We start from the raw sequence: 26,704 nt of genomic DNA on the forward strand, positions 1-26,704 counted from the left end.
GTTTTAGGTCTCATAAACTCATCAGTTTACCTGTGAATACTCTTGCATTGTTTCACACATGAACTCTGAGGAATATGTCATATCTAAACCATAAGGGCTTACAAAGAGCATGAATTTATTTATCATAATTTCAGAGTATGGAAGTCAAGTGCAAGGGAACTTTTTGGTCCTTTTTTGTAAGGGAGGGCATTAAACCATTCCTGAATGATCAGTCATGAATTCATCACTTCTCCAAGTCATCATCTCTGAGTAGCACCATTCTGGTTGTATGATGTTAATATTCGGGGAAACAAACAATGGCAGTGTTTACAAATACACGTTGAAGAGAGTAGGGGGTGTTAATTGAGAAAATGTGGTACAGGTGGAAATGCATAAAGCCTTTTACTGAAAACAAGAGTCCTTCATAGTTATTTTCAACCAGGATTCTTTCTCCTAACCTGTCACAGTGTTTTTCCCACCACCTTGAAAGCAGAGGTCTTTGTGGGTTTTCCTTTTATTCTGAGGTATTTTCATACAGAGACAGCCAGAAAACCTGAGAGACCCAGTGGCTTTTACTTTCATAATTGGAAAGGATAATTAAGTATGCCCTATGTCTTCCTGGGCTCTTAAAATGTGGCCATTTCCATGTTTTCTTAAGAAGTTGAATCAGTACTTGAGTCATCAGAAAAATAGAAAACCATGATAAAGGCAAACATCAAGAACATATATAGATGTATGCCATTTACTTCCTATTAAATTAAAATCCACATCATTGTGAATTCATTGCATTTGTACGCACAATTTTACGTACTTTCTTTAAAGAAATTTGGTGTGTGTGTGTGTGTGTGTAGCAAATATCATATCAATTATTTATTTCTTTTAATTTATTATGTACTCACAACTACTTTTCTATTTGGCATTTTTAATATTTGTTTGCTTATCCACTTTGTGTCCCAGACATGAGGCAAGTGATTTGAAACAAGAAAGGAGTACTCCATTCTGAAGCAAAAATGGTGCCATTGTACAATATTTTGGGGAAGTGAATGTTTGTGGAGGACAGGTAATCAATTGACTGGGACTGATAATGAGGAAGAGGGAAAGAAAATCTTCTGGGAAGTTATGGAGGTGATGAATTTAATAATTTCATTACAAGATATTCTTTGCCACGGTCATTTTAATTCTTTTTTTAATAGCCTAACATTGTCGGACTCTTTTGCTTTTCAAATGTCATGGATTTGTCCAACTCACTCAAGACTTCCCTAGTTGTCAAACTCTGCCAAAAATAATTTTCTCTTAATAATTTTAAACACGAAACTGATCTTTTCCATCCAAGGAAAATGTTCTCCTGCACACTGCATTTAAACATTTTTGCTTTGCAATGTAACTCACCATCTTTTTTATTTTGGGGTTGTTTTAAGGTCTATTTCTGTCACTTAATTGATTAACGTTAATAAGTGAATGAAAAAATTTAACTAGAATGTAATATTCACTAGTCTATGAACTCATAAATTCACAATGAAACAGGCACAAAATATGTAAAAGGCAGTTAATAAGCATTTACTAAATCTTAGTGTAATTAAAATAATGCATAAATAGGAGAATGAGCAAAGAAAACTGAGAAAATTAAAATATTGAGGATAATTTTTTCAGAGATGGAGACAATACGCTCATTTAAGACAATCAAGCAGGATATGTTTGTACAGCTGCAACTTTTTTTATAATTAGACTTCAGTACAAAGACATTTAATAAATTAAACTACATGAAAGAATTTTCCTTCTGTGTATAATGCAATATATTAAAAACTTTCACTATAAATATGCACATATGTATGGATATTAAAATTACTTAAGTTCATCTTTTATTTTTCAGTTTCAGCAGGGCCTCTTTTACATCCTTGTTCTGGAGGCTATAAATCAGAGGGTTCAACATGAGAATCACAAGGGTGTAAAACAGTGAGCTCATTTTGTCCTGATCTAGAGAGTAAGAAGAACTTGGTCGAAAGTACATGAAGAGCATAGTGCCCTGGAATACTGCAACTGCAGTTAGGTGGGAGGCACAGGTGGAGAAAGCTTTGAGCCTCCCCTCAGCAGAGTGGATCTTTAAGACAGATGAGATGATGTAGCAATAAGAGACCAGGACTCCGGAAAATGTACTCAGTTCAATGAAACCAAAAATGGTGAATATTTAACTCATTGACCTGTGTGTCAGAGCAAGACAGTAACAGGAGAGGAGGGACATCGCAAAAGAAATGATTAACCTCATTAGACCCACAGAAACATAAGTGAAAGGTTAATGTTGTGTGTATCAAAGCATCTCCCAGCCCAACAAGGTAAACTCCAGCCATGAGTAGGTAGCAAACCCTGCTAGACATGGTTGACTGTATACAGCAAGGGGTTACTGATGGCCTTGTACCAGTCAAAGGCCATCACTGCCAGCAGTAGACACTCATAATCTGCAAAGATACAAAAGATCAAGAACTGCACAGCACAGCCAAAGAAGGAAATTGATTTATTTCTGGCAAATATGTCGACCAGCATCTTGGGTCCAATCGCTGTGGAGTAGCAGAGGTCACAGAAGGAGAGGCGGCTGAGGAAAAAGTACATTGGTGTGTGAAGCTGGGGATCCACTCTAATTAAGAAGATCATTCCAAGATTCGCCAGAAGATTAATGAGATAAACAAGTAGAAACATAGCAAATAGGGTGCTCTTCTTCTCAGGGTTAATGGCAATTCCTGTGAAATTGAATTCAGTCACTGAGGAACAATTTCCCCTGTCCATTCTTCTTTGTTCTTGCCTAACTTTTGGAAAAATTATATAAAAAGACAGATTTGTGTTTTATTCTTTACATTCACAAGTATCTATATGGCAGAACACCACTTCTTTCTGTGATTTTCTTTTTTAGTCTCAGAAAAACAAACATGCATGTATCACTCTTAAAAGAATAATTGCATCTGCTTGACAATCATAATGAATAAACCCAAGAAAGCCGATGGAAAGTTCTGATTCAAATCTGAATGTTATTCAAGAAATATATGCCTTTCTATAACTTCATTAATTTCTCTGGATCTTACCTCCTTACATTAGGGAGTTTACTTTTACTATACTGAAATCTGTGTTCATCTGCCAAATAATATGGAGGAGCACTAGAGAGACTATCACAGGTACAGAATCTACAACATTCACATAGACAAAAAGGGTAATTCCATGTACATATGTTCTCAAAATCCTGACTGGTTTAAAAATTCATTGTAGTAGTTCTAGAAATAGTAAAAATATCACTGACAACTAAAAATAAAAAAATGTTACTCTACTGTTATTATTATATGTGGCTTTTAGTATTTGTGAAATATAAAATAACTGTTCCTTTCTTTCTGTGTTTTAATAAATGTGGTATGATTTTACCACAATGATTGTTACCTATTTTTATGCGTAGCCTTGAATTAAAGGATAAGCCTACTGATCCTGCACAGGAAAATGCCAAAAATAAAGAAGGAACACCATCATTTATATACATTTACATTGCAATTTGATCTTAAGTAGACTTTTATATTTAAAAATGAAAAAAGAATAAAGAGTTTTTAATAGGCATCTTTTACTAAGGCATATATGTATTTTATGTACTTTTAAGGTGATAATATGTATGATTCTTAATGGGAATATGGGAAATAGTAAGGAAGGAATGTATATAGGTGATTTTTTTTTTTTTTCTGATTTTGGCCTAAGTAACAACACTATGTGATTCACACTGAATTGAATTTTCATATATAGTTATTTACAGTGCAGTACCTCAAATATTTATTAACTAAAAAACAAAAGAGCAAAAATATAACAAAACCCCTTAAATTGTTGTAAATGCATACAGGTATTAAACATTTGCTTATGTAGCTATATTAAAATAAAATTAGTACAATGTTATTTTGTAGATAGGAAATTTACTCTTGTCTTCCAGTTTTGAGAAGAAATTTTCATTTCTGATCATTAGACCAGGATTCATGGAATAGAGAAAGCTGGCATAACATGATTCTTATTCAGACTTATTTTTTTTGAATTGTAATTTCTTTAAACCTCAAGTCTTTGAGTTTGGAAACTCAGGAGCTTACCTGACATGAACTGTTCTTTGATAACTGAACCCTAAGCAGATAACTTGAAATTATACCAGGTAACCTTTGGGACTTAACTCTCCGAAGCTATTCCCTGGGGCTTTGTTGTTATGCAAACTTATGACTTAATTATATTTATGATTGTGTATTTTCCCCTCTGAATACATCCACATCTTTATGAAAGATTGAGTTTTTATTATTGGCTATTACCAAACTGATGTATGACAGGATGAAAACCATGAGTTAATTTCATGGTGTAAACTACATGCAATACATACGTATCTTTTACTATAAAATATGGTCTATGTACTTCTTGTTCAATTAAAGCTTAAGGGGGTGGGGGATGAGAGAAGAATGGAGGAACTTTATATTATGTAGAGGGAAATAAGAGGGAGGAGGGCTGGGGTATGAGAGGTGATGGAATGAGACAGACATCATTACATCATGTATGGTTACATGAATGATGTGAATCTACAGCATGCACAGCCACAGAAATGAAAAATTGTATCCTGTTTGTGAACAGTGAGTCAAAATTCATTCTGTAAACATAATTATAATAATAATAATAAACTCTATATAAAAAAGGTTAATGTAAGTGAAATCAGTACCCAAGTTATTTTGCACACTTTGCTTTTTTTCATTTTTTTCTGTCGTTTTAAATATTATGCTTAGTCTTAATGAAGTATTAATACCTTTCAGCAATTATTATATTGAGATATCATTCATATTTTATAAACCATACACTTCTAGTGACAAAATTTCCATGGATGTAATATATTCACAAGGTTATGTAGCCTTCAACACTCTGCTTCCAGAACATTTTTCAACACCCATTAAAAAACACATGTATTGGGGGTCACTCCAACTTTTCTCTGACCTGTGGTCCTTGGAAACTTTATTTTCTGGTTCTAAGTGTTTACTTATTCTAAATACTAAAGAAGCATATGATACATGTCCCCTTCTGTAAGTCTTCTCTCCTTAGCAGCCTTCTGTCAGAATCTACCCATGTCCTAGCAAATTGCTAAATCTCGTTCCATTTTATGACTGCATAGCATTTCATTTTATGAATATAAGACCCTTTGTTTATTCATTTCTACTGGAGATATCTGGTTTGTTTCTATTCTTATTTGTTCTAATAATAATGCTGGGAATACTCTCATTAATAGCAATATTAAAAGTTACATTTTTTACCCAGCCATGCCACATTCCTGCCCCAACCATGCCATTCATCCACATACCTTTGATTTTATTATTAGGTTGCATACTGTGTAGCTAATACACTGCTGTTTGAATTAAGTGTATTTTATCCATGTGAGGATTTCACTACTAAATTTAAGCCTTTAGGAATAAAATTCACTTTTTTTTTTTGTATTCTCTGTAATCTGTTGTAAAAGATTTCATAGAGTTAATTGGCTACTAAATATTTTTGGCTAATTTAGAGACCAGAGATCAAAACTTAGAAGTACACTGTATTTGCAGAATTTTTTGTACGAATATAGCTTATATGTGTATGGATGATTCACTTAAATATTGTACATAGGTAACAATCTTCCTAAAAATATAGCTACAAATGTCTTGTGAAACAATTTCATTGGTACAATACAATTCTTCGCTAAATTAGAAAATACTGGAAGGCTCTATTTTATATATTCCAAATATCAGATATCAATGAGATTCTTCATATTTTTTGAACCTTGGTCTATCACTGCAGTATTTGATTGGATTGGGCTACTTCAAAAGTATCAGAGTCAACCCCTTCTTCCAGATTGGTTGATTGAAATGTCTGTCATTCTAAATAAGTGTTGTTCAAGTATTTGTTTGTTAGGGTTATGCACATCAAAAAGAAAAGGAGAACACACACATAGTTTCTACTTATATAAAATGTTAACAGTTCGGAAGTGAAGAATTTAGTATGAGAAATTTAAGATTTTCCACAATGGGCCATTGGTAGTTTTGACAGACTGAAGATAGTGGTAAGCATTTAGATACATCTCCCTTAGAAACACAGTGTTCATTTAGCCTCCCTTTAAAGTTTTGTTGTCATATAATTGCTCCGACCAACAAAACAGAGAAATCGTTCTAGGTAATGCTGTTTCAGTCTTTAAGAAATTATTCTGAAAGAGTCACAAGCTGTCCCCTAATAAGCTAAAGTAACAAGGTAACCCACTCTGAGACTATATGAAGAGTTGAGAGGACCTGATGAGCTTGTCTTTCTTGACGTTCACACCCTGTTGTCACTTGTGTGACTTCTTCCACTTAGCCCAGCTGTCCACCGTATGCCACAGTGTGACCTCAGTCAATAGGAAGATAAGCAAAATAACAATACTGGTTATTTTGAGCCCTATGTTCTAGGATTTTATGTAGCAACAATTAACTAGAACAATGTGGAGAGAATATAATTAGACATGTGCTTTTTCAGAAAGCACTTATTTTTAATACTACACCCTATATCCATATACACACATAAACATTCTTGTGCATATGCCTGTGTGTATGTAGACATGTATGTGTCTGTTTTCTCACAGATTGAAGAAAGCATTTGAGGGCCTTAGATCCAACAAATAACATGTAGTCAGAATATAAAGAACTCATATCAATAATAAGAAAACAACCAATCTTATTAAAAAAAAAAAAAAAAGGTGCAGGGGTTTAAATAGAAACTTCTCCAAAGAAGATATTTGGATGAAAAAATTAATGCTTGAGAAAATGAACATCATCCGTAGTTAGTAGGGAAATGATAATTAAAGCTAAAATGAGGTATCATGACATACCTGCAATAATACATGAAATAAAAATTTTAAAAGTCATATGTATTATTAATGAAAATATTGTTGAATCTGAACTCTCATGAACTGCTGGTGAGCACATATAATGTTGCATTTTGGAATACACATGGGCAATTTCTAAGAAAGTTACACATAGACCTGTGCTGCAATACAGCTATTTGATTCTTGGGTAGTGCCTAAGAGAAGTCAAGTCCCATGTTCACACAATGATTTTTCAGTGGGTGTTTATAACTGTTTCATTTCTAATATCCAAATACTAGGAATAGCTCAATTTTATCAGTGTCAATGGTTACACAAACTAGCATATTCCTATACTGGAAATATACCCATTAATAAAAAGGATTAAATTACTAAACCATGCAATAGTATGAAGGAATCTCACAATAATCGTGGTGTTTGGGGAAAAAAAAATTTGAGAGAATATATAATCTATAATTCCACTTATAAAAATTATATCAAAACAAAACCTACTCTATAGTGACAAAATGCATATGAATCCAAAATGCTCATTAAATACATGTGACTTCCTGAAGTGGTATGAAAGTAAGTTGAAAAATGGTGATTGATATTTTCTTTGTCTTATTGTAGCGATATTTAAATCAAGGATATATGGCACAAAGAGAACCAAAAGATGAAAACTAGTGAATGGGATTGATTAATATCTTTATACTCATTCAATCATCTCATTTCATTTTTTAAATGGAACCTGTTAGAAATCAGGTAGCCTGATAAACTCAATTAATTGGTTAAGTTGCTCTTAGTCTTTGATTTATCTGAAAACTGTTCAAATTCTTGTTGTTTTGATTCCACACCTGAAAAATTTAGTCTAAAAAATTGATAAGAAAATATCCAGTAGTAAAAGATAATGAATAAATTCCAAAAGCAAGGTATGAAAGGCTGTAAGATTTGGGAATAATATGAAATGATAGATATGTGAACCTGCCTTCTGTAGTAATCACTTTACTATCTAAAGGCAACAGGTGATATCATCCATATACATTATACATAATAAAATTTATTTTAAAATGTAATTTGAAATTTTAATCTAAATTTGTATGAACAGAAAACATGGATGTGATTTTCAGAGACATTTGAGTTCCATTAATAGTCTTAATAAATATAACAATGTAAAATATATAGAGCAGTATATATTTAGAGCAGTACCATTGAGTAAAAGGTATTAAAGAATTATCAGAAATCACTATATATTTTGTTTTAGTGAGGCAAAACCAAAATATTTTTATAACTAAGATTTGATACATTTAATACATTCAATACCCCTTTTAAATTTTTCTTTAAAGATGAACAATGCCACAGTAAAAGCTCAAACATATTGTATTCTAATATTGAGGCTGTGGGAGAAGATTTATTTAACTTTTGAAATTGCTAGGAAAGGTGATGAACAGAAATCACTGAGCAGTTAACCTACCGAAGGTTTCCTAGCTGGAGAGAGACAGGATTAGGACCCAGTCATGTACGTCAGAAGTCAGCATCTTTGTTCTGTTTTGTCACTGGATTTCACACAGTTCTAAGGAATTCCTTTCTTTCTCAAAGGGGAAGCCAAGTCTGTGCGAGTTTTAATGGTCTTGTTGTTTAATGTGGGAAACACTGATTTAAGGACAGAGGTAACCAATTTCTGGTTAAATTTAAATATATTAAAACTTATGCATTGAACTGAAACAACAATTAAAGACAGACAGTGTAGATAGGTAATCCTGTCAGATGGTGAAAATGGAGGCTCATTCGGGCTCTGAAAGTTGGAGACTGCCCCTGGGAGACTGAAATATCACTGACTCTAGAGCCCTTTGATTACCAAGATTACCTGCCTATACTGCCCCTCCAGGAGGTTGTTAATGAAGTACCCTCTGAGCAGACAGGCAGCTTCTAATTAATGCACCCTGGGCTGTGCTCCCTTCCTGCCCTGATCCCTCCACCTTGGTCCTTCCAGCCCACCTGCTTCTCATCTTTTGGCCATCCCACCCACCTCTCCTGGGCCTAGTCACTACGCAGGAAGGAAAGAGATGAGGGGAAGAGGGCAGAAGAACAAAGAAAGTCTAAAATCTATAAAAGGGGCAGGAATCTCTGTTCTTATTTCTTAGGATTCTAGGACACCAGCTGTGTCCCCCTTTCCCCTTCTGGGTCGTGTTACTATTTTTTTCTTTTTTTTAAGTGAAACTTGCTTTTTACACTTGCCTTGGCTTCTTCTCTAATGTTCAGACTTCAACATTTGAGGAAGCAGAACTCGTCATTGACAACCAGCAGTATCAGAATTGCACTAATGCTAGACATGCCTAGTTGCTATCAGTATATTCAACTGTACTCACAATCATTCTTTTATTTAATTTAAGTTTTTCTTTTTTTTTTTTTTTTTTTTTGGCCTTGGTCAGTGCCCAGGTTATTCATTTATTTTTGTTGGTGCTTCTCAATTATACAGACTGGTGGGTCTTGTTATGGCTTACTGCACATACATAAATACACAATATGATCAATTTCAATGCTCAATAATTCCCCACTATCTGCCTTCCTCTACCGAACCCCCATCTCTACTCCAATGGTCTCCCTTCTAATTTCATGGAATCCTTTTATTTCCCTGTTTTCCATCTAGCTTGCACATATGAAGGAAAACATACAATACTTTTCTCTCTGATTTATTTCTCTCAGAGTTATGGTTTCCATTTCTATCCTTTTTTGTACAAATGGCATAATGCCATTCTTACTTGTGAATGAATAAAACTCCATTGTGTATATAGGACATTTTCCTTATCCATTCATCTGTGAATGAACACCTGGACTGATAACCATAATTTGGCTATTGTTATTGTGCTGCTATAGACATAGATAAGCATGCTAATTATGCTGACTTAATTTTTTTGTATTAGTGTGGAAGAGTGGTATAGCTAGGTCTTATGGAAGTTGTATTGGTAGCTTTTTGAAGCTACTCCATACTGACTTCCATAGTGGCTGTACTATTTTACATTCCCACCTACAAAAGATTTCCCTCACCCTGCATCCTCACCAGAGTTTATTGTTATTTGCATCCTCAATGATGTCAATCAAATTAAAGTGAGATGAATCTCAGTGTAGTTTTGATTTCCTTTTCCCTGAGGCCTACCTATAATTAATAAAATAACAGACAAAAAATGGGAAAATTGTAACAAACACAACTGAAATCAGAAGGATTATTAGGGACTAAATTGAAATATTATGTTTTAATAAATTAGAAAATATTTAAGAAATGGATAAATTTTGAGACACATGATTTACCAAAACTGAATGAAGAGAACAAAGAGGACATAGAAAATCTAAAGAGACCAATTAAAAAACCAATGATGGATTTACAACTGAATTTTACTATTTCTTTAAAGAATTATTTCCAAGATTCCTTAACTTAGTCTATGACATTGAAAGGGAAAGAATGCTTTCAACCCCATTTCATGAAGCTTGTATCACCCTAATACCAAAACTGTATAAAGACACATAAAGAAAAAAAAAACTACAAACCAACATACTTGATTAATATAGATGCAGAAATCCTTAATATAATATCAGAAGAGAGAATTCAGCAATACTTTTGTTATGGTTTAGATGTGAGGTGTCCCCCCCCAACCTTGTGTAAGACAATGTAAGAAAATTTAGAGGTTAAATTGGGTTATAAGAGCCTTAATTTTATCAGTACATTAATCCACTGGTGGGGATTAACTGGGTGGTAACTAGGCAGGTAAGGTGTGACTGGAGGAGGCAGGCCTTTGGGAACACACCTTTAGGGTATATACTTTGTCCCTGGTGAGCAGAACTTACTCTCTCTCTCTGCTTCCCTGTGGCCATACCCTGACTTTTGTGGTGGCTTTTCTCCACCACACTCTTCTGCCACAATGTTCTCCCTTTCTGGCACAGAGCAGTCATTGGCCATCTGTGGATTGAGGCCTCTGAAACTGTGTTAAAGAAACTTCTATTCCTCTAAAATTTTTCTTGTCAGGTCTTTTGGTTACAGCAGCAAAAATGCTTACTAAAACAAGACTAAAAAAAATACATCATAATCAAGTTGATTACAGCCTAGGGATGCAATACAATGCTGGTTCAAAGTAAGCAAATCAACCAATGACATACACCACACAAATATAACCAAGAACAGAACAAACCAACCAACAAACAAAAACCAATGATAATCTCAACAGATGTAGAAAAAAAGCCACTGACAAAATATATGCACTATCTATGATAAGAACCTTGAAGAAAGTAGTGATAGAAGAAACTTGCCTTACTATGATAAAGCTATACATGACAAACATAAAGTCAATATCATATTTAATAGGAAAAAAATAGGAATCATTTTCTCTAAAATTAGGAACAAGACAAGAATATCCATTCTTACCATTCCTATTCAATACAATAGTTGAAATTTAAGCCAAAGAAATTACGAAAGAAAAAGAAATAAAAGATATACAAATAGGAAATGAAGAAGTCAAATTATGCCTATTTGCAGGTGATCTGATTCTGTGGTTAGAAAACTAAAAGTTTCACTAAAAGTGTTCAGGTTATTATTAACACTGTCATCTTTACTCTGTCATGATTCCATCCAGAAGCACCCTAGATAATGTGGTGAGAAGATGACACTCTGAAAATGGAATTTCTTCTCCTGGGATTCAGTGACCATCCAGGACCTGAGTCTTCTTTGGGCCGTGTTTTTTCCATCTACTCTGTTATCTCAATGGGGAATGTTGGGATGATTTTACTAATCATCACCAGTTCCCACTTGCACACTCCAATGTACTTTTTCATCTGCATGCTTTCCTTCATAGATGCATAACACTTTCTATCATTGTCCCTGAATTACTATGGACTTGATTTCTGATGTGAAACCATTTTTTTTCCAATGGCTGTCCCACAGTTATAGATTTTCTGCTCTTTGGTTGGCACACAATCCTTCTTCTTGGCCACCATGGCTCATGATAGGTACATGGCAATGTGCAACCTACTGCTTTATACCATTATTGTGTCTAGAAGGTCTGTTGCCTGCTTGCACTTAGAGCATTTTGTTGGTGTGGAAGGGGATTCTCATCTGACATGGATATGTGTGACATCATTCTGGTGGTCTTTGCCAGCTTGGTGGAGGCTATCTGTCTTCTAACCGTTCTCTTTTCCTATGTCTATGTTATAGCAGCCATCCTTAGAACAGGTTCAGCAGAGGCAAGAAGGAATGACTTCTCAATCTGAGCTTCCCCCTACCCTCCAATAGTGATCACTAGCTACCATGGCACCCTGACCTTCATGTATTTGTGCCCCAAGACAAGTCATTCACTGGATATTGACAAAGTGACCTCTGTATTCTACATGTTGATTTTCCCTATATTGACTCCATTCATACACAGTCTAAGGAACAAAGATGCCAAAAAGGACCATAGAAAACTCATAAAAAATTTCTCTTTTTTAATAAAATGAAATGGGCCTGTAAATTTCAACAATGTCTCTTCTTTAACACATTTTTCTGTCTGTTGTCGATTTAATATGGATATTCCTCTAATCTGTGGATAATGATGCCTCAACCAAAGAAAATTCCAGAGCCTAACATTGAAGATAGACTCTCTCATTTTATTTATATCATAACTATCTGTTATTCAAAAGTTGAAATTTTTAATAGTTATCTCAGGGGAAGATCTACCTTTCCTTACACTTTTAAGTCTCATATTCTTACACATATTCTATTCTTTCCCTTTAACGTTTTTTTACAATTCCTCTCATAATGAATATGTCAACAGAATAACATAATGCTCCTTTTGTGAAAGAAAATTAATGATATTGACAAAGATTGTTTGCAAATAAATTTTGATTCCCATGTAAATATGTGTACATTACACTTTACCTGTATAAGTCCTACTCATTCTAAAAGGAATTCCTAGGTATTATTGCCAGTGTCTTTTTCTGAAATCTCATATTCTATCACAGGGTAGTTTGTACTCTAAACCTCCTAGGAATCTTAGGTGTACTACGTTGAGTACCCTATTCTCTTCATTTTGTGTCTTATAGTTATTTGTGTCTGTGTTCTATCCTCCTACAATAGTTATTCATTGATTTTGATTCATTATTTTTATCTCTTGCATTTTTATCTTAGTCTTCCCCAGTGTATATCAGAGTAGATTTTTATGAAAGAAGTCAAGGTTTATGATTGATTGTTTCAGTTTATGTCATATATCTCCAATATGCCAAACTAGTTATTCCTTTCACAGTGTTTTTGGTTCATTCTCCAAAGTGGTACCACATGCTCAGATGGCTATTACAAGTTATCTTCAAGTAGAATGTCTAAAAAAAAAAAAAAAAATAGGTAAATTGTTTGAAAATTCATCTATATAGAATAATGTAAAGTCTAGTTCTTAAAATATTTCTTCAAGAGTCTAAAGGGTCTTAAATTTCTTGATCTATAAAATGTGCAGCAAAAAAATTCTGAGGGATGCTCTACTCCTATAGCCAGGACTGAGAGCAATGGCCTAGGACTGGTGGGGTTATGGATTAGTTGGCTGCTATTAAATGACCCATACAGAAAGTGTGGATGAAAAGCTAAAAAAAAAAAAAAAAAAAAAAAAAGTTAAATCTGAAGTCAAGGTTACATGACTGGAAAGAGGATGAGCTAAGAGGAAACCTTTCAGATAGTGAAAATGTATGGCAGGTTGTGACACCGGCCACAGTTTCACTCACTACATTAGTATGTATTTTTGTAAAAAAGAATTTGTCCATCGGTAAGAATAAGTAAGAATATGGTACTCTGAGACTGAAGTGAATGGAGTACTTCAACCTCAATGCTCAGCAGGAAATATTCCTTGAAATGCATGGATGTGTCACAATCGACAGGTATTGATTTTTTTGTAGCTACCATTTTAGCCACAGCCCCTAGGAACAGGCCCCACGGGGTAACATAAAATGAGGTCCTCTGGGACTAATTATCTAAAGTTCTTGGAAATGTGGAGTCTGGAACTGAATCCCATAGTGTAGTTTCAGGCTTCTGATCTGAGCAGGGTAAAGATGAGGTCAGGGATAATCATGAGGAGCCTCCACTCAGCTCTAACCAGGAGTGGAGGCAGAGTCAAGAAAAATTGAGTCTTGAAGAGGCTGGAAACTAGACTCTGAAGCTGGATTCTGACCAGCTAGAGGAGCATGGCTATCGGGGCCAGGCGATAAAACCCACCGTGGTTCTGTCAACAACACCATCCTTTCTTGCAGCACTAGGAGATCTGTTTCTGAGAACTGGCTTAGTAGGATCATAGATGCTCTCCAGAACAATATCATATATTTCTTATGTGCCTGATAAATATAGATATACAGATAGAATCATAGAAAGTTTCTATTGAACCCCTGTTTAACAGATGAGAAGACTGAGACCTGACTAACAAATAATGAAAGCATACATATTGGCAACCAACACCTGTCTCTCTTTAAGGCACAAATTTTACTCTTAAATTCTATTATCTTTATAATTTTTACTAATTAAAATGAAAAAATTGAAAAATAAGACTGTTACATCTCTGTCTTTAAAGGAAACACTGCAGAAAAGTATATGAGAAAAATAGGTAGTAAAGATAATTTGCAATGCATGTTTAGTTTTTATGGATGTCAATATATTTAATGTTTTCAATAAATTGCATTGAGTTGAGAAAGTTAGTGATGATTAAAAGTTCCTGATAAGTAATATATTCTATAAGTATGCAATTTGAGATTATAAAGAAAAACAGATATTTAAAAGGTAGGACACTATTTAATTTCTTTTAAATTATTCAGTTGGTAATACAGGACAGAAACCCTGAGAAAAATTACACATTTTTTATAAATTGGTTCATTTCCATAATTTTTAAAGTAGTAACATTTAGCACATTTTATAAGCAAAAGAATATGTAAAACTAGGGAAGAGAAGTTAAATGGAAAACCTTCATAACCTCAATGTTCCTTTTATTACAACAACCTGAAATAAGACAAACACTCTTGAGAACTTGAAATTCTGTGATATTTTCCATAATAGGATTAACCAATACGTGATAACATTGAGAACAACCTTTGCAACCAAGCTAATTTAACTATTGAAATTTATTATAGTAATTCCTAATACCCAACTCTTAAATGACCATTGTTAATGTTGTTTACAGTAGGGTTTCAGTTTATTTTCTAGATACACAAAGAGCCAGTATACATCATTCTAAATGAAATAATAATGTAAATATTACTTGTTTTTTCCAGGTTAAGTCTTCTTGCTTACAGCTTAAACTATCCCAATTGGTCATTACCACTTTTCTAATTTTAACTAGCATTCAATACACTATATTGCTACCAACCCACTGAGGGAGAGGGAGGCCCCCTTTCCAGATGCCTTTGGAGAAGGTCCTGGTCTTTTATCTTTGGCTTCCATCTGTCCAGCCACTATATGGTGCCCAGCAGCACAACATCTGTCCTCCAGACTGAAGACAAGAAGGGAAGTTCATTCCAATGCCCAGACAGCAAGGTGCAAAGAAAGGCTGGAACTTCGGGTCTAGGAGTTATTAGTGTTATAATAGAGGCAGACTGAAGAAGCATGGATCTGAGATGAGAAGTTCTGTACATCAAATGCCCTGTGTTCCTAATGTTGCATTTCAGGTTAGGCAAAGGCAAGAGATGCAGACAGATTTCCTCTATAGTAAACATGGTACAGTGAAATGACAGGAAGGGAGTTCCTTTTCTGTTTAATTTACAATACTCCTTTCTGCATTCATTTTGTAAGAGACACTGCTTTGCTTATTCAGTGTTTTAAAATGTCACCCTGCAACCAAACATCCTAAACAAAAGAGCCAAACACAACAGACCAGAAGCCAGGCAAGAACACGGCTTTTATAAACTGTCTAAGATGGTCCTTCTTTGTTCATTCTTATTTATTTATTTGCTACTTAGTTATTCTAAGAGTTACAATGGAAATTTTTAAGGTGACATTAATGCTTAGGAAGGACACAACCAAGACTGAGTTTGGCTCTCTAAATTTCCCTCTGGTTCATTAAACCCATGTTTTAAGTTAAAAGCTTACAGAGGCACAACAGTAAGTGTTGGAAAATATCTCGAAGGTTGCATTGGTGAGAAACTACTTCAATTATTCCAACTTTACTCTCAAAATCTGCAGATCTTTTTGAGTGTGAAAAATGATTTCACCCAGAACACAAGTTAGTGCTAATAGCTTTGCTCAGAGCACCCTTTACATCCTTATTCCTTAAGCTGTAGATCAGCGGGTTCAACATAGGGATAATGACTGTGTAGAAAACAGAGGCCATTTTATCTGTGTCCATTGAGTAACTCGAGCTGGGTCGAAAATACATGAACAGGAGAGTGCTGTGAAATATGGCCACAGCTGTGAGGTGGGAGGCGCAGGTAGAGAAGGCTTTGCGACGGCCCTCGGCTGAGTTCATCCTAAAGATGGTAGTGATGATGTAGCTGTAGGAGAGGAGGACAGTGACGATGCTGAATCCCACGACACACCCAATCAAGGTGAACATCACTATCTCATTGATGGAGGTGTCTGAGCAAGAGAGGGCTAGTAAGGGTGGGATGTCACAGAAAAAGTGATTGATAACATTCGAATTGCAGAAGGACAATCGGAACGTGAAGCAAGTGTGGATTGTTGAATCCACCAAGCCCACAATGTAGGCAACTGCCACCAGCTGGATACAGATCCTCCTGGACATGGCAATTGTATAAAGCAGTGGATTGCAAATGGCAACATAACGATCATAGGCCATGACAGCCAACATGAGACATTCCACATCAGCAAAGGCACCAAAAAAATACATCTGGGTGGCACATAAATCATAGGGAATCCTCTTTTGCTCAGATAAGAAATCAGCCAGCATCTTTGGAGAGACAGTGGAGGAATAACAGAATTCGCAGAAAGACAGATTACTCAGGAAATAATACATGGGTGTGTGAAGTCTGGAGTCTACCTTGATCAGCACGATCATCCCTAGATTGGCAAGGATAGTTATGCCGTAAACAAGGAAGAAAAACACAAAGAGCCCCTTTTGCACGTCCTGTCTGTCAGACAGTCCCAAGAATACGAAGTCAGTAAACACAGTGAAGTTGTCAACTGCCATCATTCAGATCTGGAAGTTCCTGGATATGGAAAAAGAAAGTGGAAGTGGAAGGTTATCACAATCTTACTTTAGTCCTAGTTAATCTCCTGGCTCACTCTTTCTTCTTTCTCTCCTTCCTTCCTTCCTTCCTTCCTTCCTTCCTTCCTTCCTTCCTTCCTTCCTTCCTTCCTTCCTTCCTTCCTTCCTTCCTTCCTTCCTTCCTTCCTTCCTTCCTTCCTTCCTTCTCAGTAATCACAGGAGAAAGAATTCTACAATTCCTTAAAGTATGTTTTCTTTACTGGAAATATATCCATTTTAATGTACATCAGCAAGATGATAATGTTACCTCTCTTATTTATATGACTCTGGACTAAGGGTGTAACATTCTTTCATCTAAATTAAGCCAGCTATTTTCATGAAAATCTATGCAGTACTTAGAACTATTTTTGTTGCTTATTTTTATAGATTAATAAATTGATGTTTTTAGAATTTAACATACTAGTTCTTACACTTAGTTGGTCCAGGTAATTCACATTTTCCAAAGAGGCTGTTGTTGTTGATTTCAAATGTGTAGAAAAGTTCTTTATCCTGTAACAGAGAAGTATAGTTATGTGCAAAGGGAGATAAAATATACATACCATTCTTCTTTCCTCATCATCATAGATACTGGTACAAGTAGCAGTTAGTCTTAGATTAACTTTTTTACATCTCTCTATTAACCAACTCAGGTGCTATCTAGCTTCTATGGTATGCCTACACACTATTATCACTGGGAAGAAAATACTTTGTGGATCAGGATCCACTGGAGCAGGAGGTTTAGTGGTTCATGAAGAAGGAGATGGAAGGGTCCTCATGAGCAGAAACTAGTACAGGAAAAGAGGACAAGAGTGCACCATTTTCCCCTTTGAAAGTAGCTATTGTCTGCCTGAGATTCTAAATATGTCATAAACTTAACTGCAGAGAGGTTGATAGTGTAGGTGACAGAAAGGCAAGAAATGCACTGTGGTTTACTGGATGAGTCCTTCTAATTAATAGAATCCACATGATCTGTTCACAATAGTTCATATATGTATAATACATGATGAAAAACTCCTATGTCCACTGTCCCATGTCCTCAGAGAGATTTGTCTCTGAACTGTTTCCTCAAAGTTGTATTATTTTATTATTTTCTTTCATCCCTGTTTCTGCTTCATACCAATGAAATCTGCTGATTTTTAGTGAAAAGGCCATTGTAAGTATAGGTTCCACTCCACTGTCATATTTTGTCCAAACTAATTGTACATCTTATAAAAACATGCATGTGACCTTTGACCAGTGCAGATATAAGAAAAGTGGAACTGAAGGCAGATGAAGAAAATCAAAAAAAGTTAAAACCTTACCAGGAATAAATGGTCAATGTGCAGTTCTCCAAATCTTGGCATAAACTCTTTTAAATATTTCTCACTGTAAGCAGATCTCTAAAAGTAGTGATTTCCTTTGTACTATGAAAGTGTTTTAAATATACAAAAAATGCAGGTAAAAGGTTAAAATGATAAATGATATTGGAATACCTCTATACCATGTAAACATTTAGCCTATTCTCTGCCATCTTTGTATTATTTAAAATGATAAACAAGTAAAGGAATTAAAATAAATGTTTTCATCAAGTTTCATGGTCTGATTTTGTTACATGATAATTTTATTACAAAAAGTATTACAAAAAAGTGAAACAATATATGACATAAGTCAGAACAGAAGTTCAATAAATAAATAAATAAATAACTCAGGACCTGATCCAGAGCTATTGACCTAGTAACTGGATGCAGCTCTATCTGGCCAAGGCTCCCCATTGTCTCCTGACTTATTGGGATTTTAAACATCTCTGTGTTTGGTCCCTGGGTGCTAAGCACCTGATCCCTTGGGAATAAGTTTTGCATCTGATATTTTAAAGTATCAAGGTGATTAGGAAAGAAATGCAGATCTTTGAAAAAATTGCTTTACATTCTTATTTAGTTTTAATGCCCAATACATAACAGTAAAGTGACTGCAGTCAATCACTATTCCCTACATCAGTGAGCCAGTTCCTTTTGTTTTAATGACATTAAGTACAAAACCAATGAATCCCCAAACATGTACATGGACACACATGCACAAATATTCTTATCAAACATATTAAAAATGTCATTTTACAAAGGGAGCAAAAATGAACAGTTTTCACACTGCCTAGTGATAATTAGATTTTGGTATCTATACTAAAGAGTTTCTCATTTTCAACTAAAAATAATGTCCAAATAAGCTTACTTTGCATGCAAATCAATATTATGATTAGAGGCAACGTGTTCCTTTCTATTTGCATACATTAATTTATTTAGTCTATCTTCTACTAATGCCCATTTTTCTTATATCTAATTTTTCACATTCTAAAATATCTAGTTTTAGGATAAAATTAGTAAAATTTTGCATACATAATTTATCATGTCCAAGGGTTTTTTAAAACATAAATGCTAGGAAATGGCTTATAACAACAAATAGATTTCACCTTTAAAAGTCAAGTTTAGCCTTCTCACCTTAGGCATTTTACATTATTTAATTATCACCAAGGATTGCCATATATATTATACACTGAGTTGTTCTGAGTTGTCCCCAACGACCTTCTTAATATTTGATACAGTGAAACATAGATGTTCAGAGATGGGGGTCCACTGAGGATGAGGATGAACGATGTCTACCTACCCCAGTGCACTCATTCAGACATTGGAGATCGAACGCTGAAGGAACGGATCTAATTTTATCTAGGGTTGTACAGGACATATATAGGCACATTATCCAATCAGGTTAACATGCTTGTTAAAGTATAACAGAGTCAGCCTATAGGTGAACTTTATGTCGAGGTAGTGTAAACAAACCAAGCATGCCTCAGTAATTCTGCCCAGCAACAGGTCTGAGACAAAGGACTAGGGGGCTCCTGCACACAGCATGAGGCAAGGCAGCACAGGCAAGCTCACACCACAGCTTGCTGGGATGCTTGACAGAGCAAGGCCTCCCCTCAGCTCCTAGCTCAGCCTCAACAACTGCAAAGACCTTCATTCTATGACGAGTCTTTACCATTACTTCAGCTTCTCTGTCCAGATTGTTTGGCTTACTTAGACCATGGTGTCAGTGACTGCTGTCAGATAAGCTTGAGGAATTTCCCTACAATGAAACCCAGAAGTGATGTCAACTTTAGAGTATTGCAGGTTTTATTTCATGGAATCCATAGAAATTTCTCAAGTTAGATTCCTGAAAGAAGCACAATGAAACAGATGTGTCTTAAAAATAATGTTTTATAACTTCTCACAGAAATCAAAATGTTTTTACTTTAAAGAAATGTTTGAAAACTTACAAATAAGAGAACCAGGGAATCTTCAGAGACCACTGACATACACTTGTGAACCAAGACAGGATTTCAACAGTGATTGAGAAGAAATGGGAGCATATTGGAGGGTTTACACATGGGGGACCATTTGTTTTATTTTTATGGACTTGGCACCTGGAAATCATTAACATTTTTACTAATAGAAAATAGTGTGGAGGACAATTGTTTTGCTCAGTTCCAGGAAGAAAAAAGAAAAAAAAAAAAGAAAAGGAAAGAAAAACAAATGCCCTTGAAATTGCACAACCTGGCAGGCTTATGGGTGTGCTTTTGTGTGGTCACTTTTTCACAATGTGTGGGTCACTGTAGTGCACTTGCAAGCACTGGTTGCTATGGATATGATGATATTTTTAAGAAAAAGTACAATGATCATCTATATTAACTCTATTACATGAATCTTATTTTAGTTAATTAAATGGCCATTAATCCTATGTATGGTGAATATGTACAAAAAAACAAAACAGTGAGAGCAGGTTATAGATGCCAGTGCTTCAAGTAGTTTCACGTTCCTTCTGAAAGCCCAATTGGAGGAATGGTTTAGGTTATGTGATGGTTGTTTTAGTTATTTATTCCGCTTTGTTGATACGGAGCATACCTATTGTTTTCCAGAAAGCTAGAATATGCATTAGGTGAGATTCTGCTACATTTTAATATTTTAAACTTTGGAAAAGTGATTCTTAGTGACAATTTTTAGTATCTCTTGATATTTCTTTGTTTTTTTCTTTTTTTTTTTTTTGTATGATGACTTCAACACTAAAATACCAAATGTATTCATTCCAGCAAGGGATACTATTGAGGCAAAACACAAACCTAAATAATTGCCTGTAATTTTCTACCAGGTTAGCTCAAGAATGTAATATATTGTGATATCCAAGAGCTTTATTAATTCTCTGGTGCATATTTGGAGGAATCATTCATAGGTACGTTTTTCTGGTTCCTTTTTAAATTCAGGTTTTTTTGCTCCATGTTCTTCCCTACCACCAGGGATGGCTCAATTTCCTCAGCGTACCTCTGGGAAGGAAGCAACCTCTAACTTCATGAATGTGGCAGCCCCTCCAGGCCCTGTGCTCCAACTTCCACTTCCCAACAATCCAGGAGCACCAGTAATACTAATATGTGCTGAAACCCAGTTAATATAAATTACTTCACACAGGATTTGTGTATTAATAAGAGTGGCTCAAAAGTAAACAGCAGCAAGAGAAACTTTGGAAATGGAAATGGTAACGCATCAAGCCCCAGGAAACAGAGCAGAACGAACATTTCTGGGTCCTCCCATAAATAGGCATTCAATATGCTAGCTTAGTTTTGGACATTTAAAAAGCCATATATAAGTGAATAACTCAATTTGTATCCCTAAATTTCTGGATTCTTTCACTCTTTTTATGTGAAATTACTCCATTCTTTTGTACGTGGTGATAGTTAATTCACTTTCAATGTGCAACAGCATCTTAACGAATAAACACACCATACATTATTAACCAAACAGCAAAAACTTCCACTGTGATCATTTTTATATAAGCTGTGGTTGTGTACTAAGAACTTAATCTATTGGGTATAAAATAAAAAATGGAATTTTGGGGTAATAAGGCATGTGTATATTCAGTTATAAAAAATACGGCCAAATAATTCTCCAGTTGAAAAAATTCTGACTCTTACTGCCTCTATTTAAAAGCCGAGGTTGTTATGTATCTGTGCAAATGCCTGAAATTAATATCATCAGTCATTTCCATTTTGTTATTTAATTGGGTAAGTCTATAGTACTGCAGATTTAATTTTTATTTATCTAAGGATTAGTATCCATATAACCACTTGAGTGATGTGCCTCTAAGTCTAAATGCAGAAATGGAAGTGAGTTCAAAGAGACTGTTGAAAAATGCATCCTGATTTTCACAACTCACATTTGTCAGCTGATACCACTGGTATTGACAATTTAGGCCACATTACCATGAGATACCATGGTATCTTTGGTACAAAGTTGAAATGTCCCATCATTTTTATTTTTTTTTCTTTTTAAAATATTGCTAATAACATTGATAGGTTTAGCTGGCAGCAACACCATAAATACATAAATACACCATAAATACATTGAGGAAAAGAGGAATCCACTGGAAAGTGCCTCACAGATTATCTACCATAAATCCCCTTTTTTTTTTTTTTTTTTTTTTTTGTTGACAGGGGACTAGTGTCTATTGAGGAAGAGTAACTTGCTAAATACCACAGTCACTGAGAGTTACTTAGGGTGTCTACCTCATAAAATGTTGAGGGAGGGAAAGAAGGGGGTGAAGAAAGGAGCCAGGGACAAGATGCCCCCAGTTACATACTTCCTTCAATTATGTTCTACTGCCTAGGGTTACCACCTACTAATCAATTCGAATTATTAATCTGTCAAATCGATCAATCCACTTATAGCATTGCAGTCCTACTCACTGCCTAAAAGTCATACTTCCGAATCTTTCTGCTTTGGGATGGTGCTTTCAAGATATGAGTTTTTCAGGAGGAACCTTCTAGATCCAAACCATAATAGCATTCATGTATTTTAGCTTGTACAGCTTTATCAGATAACTAAGAATATCATATAGTTTTGTGTCATTCTTCAAACATGTGGTCATAGACCCATCTCCTCAACTAGTTTCTTCCAGTGTTGTGACATGATAAACTTTAGCAGAGTTCGATGGAATAACTCAACATCAATGAACTACATAAATGATTTTTTTACTTCCTTTTTAAATTAATTTTCATGCCTTCATTAATTGATTACCATAGAATGCACAGTTTTATTTACTTTCTTCCAATTCATAAAATATATATTCAAGGCACATACCATAAGGTCAGTTAATTTTAATTTGATGTCTAATAAGCTCTCAAAATGCTATTGAGTTGATTTTGTTTTATAAGTTGATTTTTTTTTTTTTTTTTTTTTTTTTTTTTGGTACCTGGGATTAAACATAGGGACACTTAACCATTGATTAACCTCTGAACTACATGCCTAGATTTTTTTTTTTTTTTTCACTTTGATACTGGATCTCCCTAACTTGCTGAGGACTTCACAAAGTTGCTGAGTCTGACCTCAAATTTGAGATTCTCCTGCCTCAGCCTCCCAAGTCACTGGGATTGCACTAGGTTGATTCTTTTGTTTATTTGTTTTGTCCACTTTGTGTCTCAGTCACAGTGTAGTGCTAGAGTGACAGGAACGAAGCATGCTGTCCTTGAGCAAAGGATTTTGTGCCTCCTATGGGAGGTGACAGTTTAATGAACAGAGTGGTGGATGGATTGATGCTGGAAGGAGAAAGAATTTATGAATCACGAAGGTGAGCATGTAATCAGGGCTGAGAAAGGAAGAAGAGAACCCTGGTGTACGTGACTGAGTGGAGAAATTTAGCACAAGGGCGCTTCTCTTGGCAATTTTGTCTTCCTTTGTTTAATTTATGCTTAATGGACACGGAATTGTCCGAATGTAAGGGTACAATGTGACACTGAGTCATACACTCATGATGTAACCAGAGCAATGATTATATCCAACACCTTAAACACATATGCCTTTTTTGTGGCTTAGCACTCAAAATCACCTTTTCCGTTTATTTTTAAGTATACAGTTATTTTAATGGTCTATATTCACCCTAGAAGAACATTAGACCTCATGATTACAAAGGAAATTCAAGAAATATAAAGAGAAAGAAAAGAAAATCAAAGACAGGATAAAAATGTACAAATTATTCAAATAGACACTTCTCAAAAAAATAAGAAAGACATAGAAATTGGCAACAAGTACATGAAAAACTGTTCAACATCACTAATCATCAGGGGATTACAGATGAAAACCTGTTTCCCTTTATTCCTGACTTCTGGACTTCCTTATCTCTAAAGGTCTATGCTCCTGCCCACCTAAGCACTCTAACATCTAGAATCTTTTCTTCTCCCCATTGCCCATCCAGTGTACGTCTATTCATTGTTCTTTTTTGAAACTAAAAGTCCTCATTTCTTCTTTGCAGTTTAAATTTTAACATGCTGTTCTTGATGTTCCTTACCTTTTGACATCATGGAGTTATAAAGTTTCTTGTGAATTGTATATGCCTAATTAACCAATGTTCAAATTTCCAATACATTATAGGATTCATTAACATACAAATTATTTATTCATCCTAAAGAAACAATAATTTCTAGAAAAATAAAATTTGTGCATAAAATATACCCCAAATGACCAACCCTCTGTCACACTCACACAAAGGTCAGAAAGTTTTCTTTAGAAATAAAGAGTACCATATTTTTGGCATCCCACAGTGAAGGACAGAATATTTCATGAATGATAAAAAGTAGTATGTTGTGTCCTAGTGAAATATTTATTATAATAAAGTATGTGATAAAAATGTATATTATATTATAAAATTGGAGGAAATAATGAATATATATTTGTGTGTGAATGTATATTTATGGTATTCACTAAAACAAAATTTTATTTCTTAATTTTTGCAAGGCCTCTTTCACATCTTTGTTACGTAGGCTATAAATCAGAGGGTTCAACAAAGGAATAAAAAGGGTATAAAACAGTGAAGTGATTTTGTCTTGATCTAGGGAGTAGGAAGAACTCGGCTGGAAATACATGAAAAGCATGGTGCCTTGGAAAATTGAAACAGCAGTTAGGTGGGAGGCGCAGGTGGAGAAAGCTTTGAGCCTCCCCTCAGCAGAGCGGATCTTTAAGATGGATGAGAGGATGTAGCAATAAGAGACCAGGACTCCGGAGATGGTACTCACTTCAATGAATCCAAAAATGGTAAATATCACTAACACATTGACCTGTGTATCTGAGCAAGATATTGATAGGACAGGAGGAATATCACAGAAGAAATGATTAATCTCATTAGACCCACAGAAACACAAGTGGAATGTCAAAGATGTGTGTATCAAAGCATCTGCCAGGTAAACCCCAGCCAGCAGCAGGGAGCACACCCTGCTGGACTTGTCCACTGCATAGCTCAAGGGCCTGCTGATGGCTTAATACCGATCAAAGGCCATCACTGCCAACAGCATGCACTCAGCATCTATGAAGATACAGACAACAAGGAATTGCAGAGCACAACCAAGGAAAGGGATTGATTTGTTTTTGGAAAAGAGGTCCACCAGCATCTTGGGCCCAACTGCAGTGGAGTAGCAGAGGTCAGAGAAGGAGAGGTGGCTGAGGAAGAAGTACATCGGAGTGTGAAGCTGGGAGTCTGCTCTGATTAAAATGATCATTCCAAGATTTGTGAGGAGATTAATGAGGTAAACAACCAGAAACACAGAGAATAGAAAAACTTTCATTTCGGGGTTATCCGTGATTCCCAAGAGAAGGAATTCAGTTAATGATGAACAGTTTCCAGTGTCCATTCTTCTTCCTTCTTTTACTTCACTGTTAGAAAATTAATCAGGTTAAGATTTGATGTTTTCTGACTAGGCAAAATATATCATCTATAAAGCAGAATGTAATTTCTTTCTGTAAATTATTTAAAAGGGCATTCTTTAAATGTCCCAAATATTTAAAATTATTACTTAAAAATAAATTAATTTTTTTAGTATGGGTAATTCCTGAGATATGTTACTCTCTGGGCATCTATCATTCATTCTTAGGCAGTGGATAATAAACTTACATGGTTTTAGGTATAAAATAATATAAAGGAAATACCAAATGTAGAGACAGAAACCATAAGATAAAAGACTATCCAATACTGTGACAAAGAGTTTGACATTTATTATGTGTTCAAAAAATGGTATTGATTTTATTCCTAATAATGATATTGCATAAAGTTATTAAAATCAATATGATAATTTTTGGTGCTTTTAGTGTTTTCTATTAAAAAAAAAACACCTTTCCCATTTTATAGAACTAGTCTATTACACATCAGCACTGATTTGTTAAGATTTTATAAGTACTTGGTACAACTGACCTGGTTCCAAAGGAAAAACCCCTTGAAAAACAGAAGACTAATGATGAGAAGTAGGAGCAACTGAGCACAACACATGCTTTGTCTTATATTTTGCTTTTAATTGAGTTTTTCTCAAATGAAAATAGAAAAAAAATTGTAAATAGTTTAGAGTCAGGCTTCAGTTTCTTGTTTTCAGCATGCATTTATGTGTGTACGTGGTGGGGTGTCTGTGTCCTCCTGCTCATATATGAAAACTGGAATGTGAGCACTCATCTAATATTTCTTCTAGACCTCAGTAACATGGCATGTGATCCACTTGGGCTTGAATTTACATATATTGGTAATGTGTTACCTCTATTACCTTTTAATTAAGCTAGGGTGGATTTTAAGTTAACCACATCACTTGCAGACTGATTTTAAAAGGAATAGGTTACTAATGAATTTTGATGAAAGCAAATAAATAAGTGACACATTTACTTTC

At 34.9% G+C, this 26,704-nt stretch overlaps 1 protein-coding gene and 1 pseudogene across 2 annotated transcripts; both read right to left on the reverse strand.

The window, feature by feature from the left end:
- Positions 1-1,831: 1,831 nt before the first annotated feature.
- LOC306639029 (olfactory receptor 5W2-like) lies at positions 1,832-25,687 on the reverse strand (annotated as a pseudogene). Its single transcript has 2 exons — positions 25,512-25,687; positions 1,832-2,608 (listed from the first exon to the last, which is right to left on the reverse strand). The product of its transcript is annotated as an olfactory receptor 5W2-like (transcript).
- LOC306638963 (olfactory receptor 5AR1-like) lies at positions 16,018-16,959 on the reverse strand (the record flags this gene model as incomplete). Its single annotated transcript, XM_079102413.1, has 1 exon — positions 16,018-16,959. One exon carries the CDS (start codon positions 16,957-16,959, stop codon positions 16,018-16,020), a length of 942 nt encoding a protein of 313 aa, XP_078958539.1.
- Positions 25,688-26,704: the final 1,017 nt, after the last annotated feature.

The sequence above is a fragment of the Sciurus vulgaris genome (genome assembly GCF_902686455.1).
Source record: "Sciurus vulgaris genome assembly, chromosome: 11".
NCBI classification, from domain to species: Eukaryota; Metazoa; Chordata; class Mammalia; order Rodentia; family Sciuridae; genus Sciurus; species Sciurus vulgaris.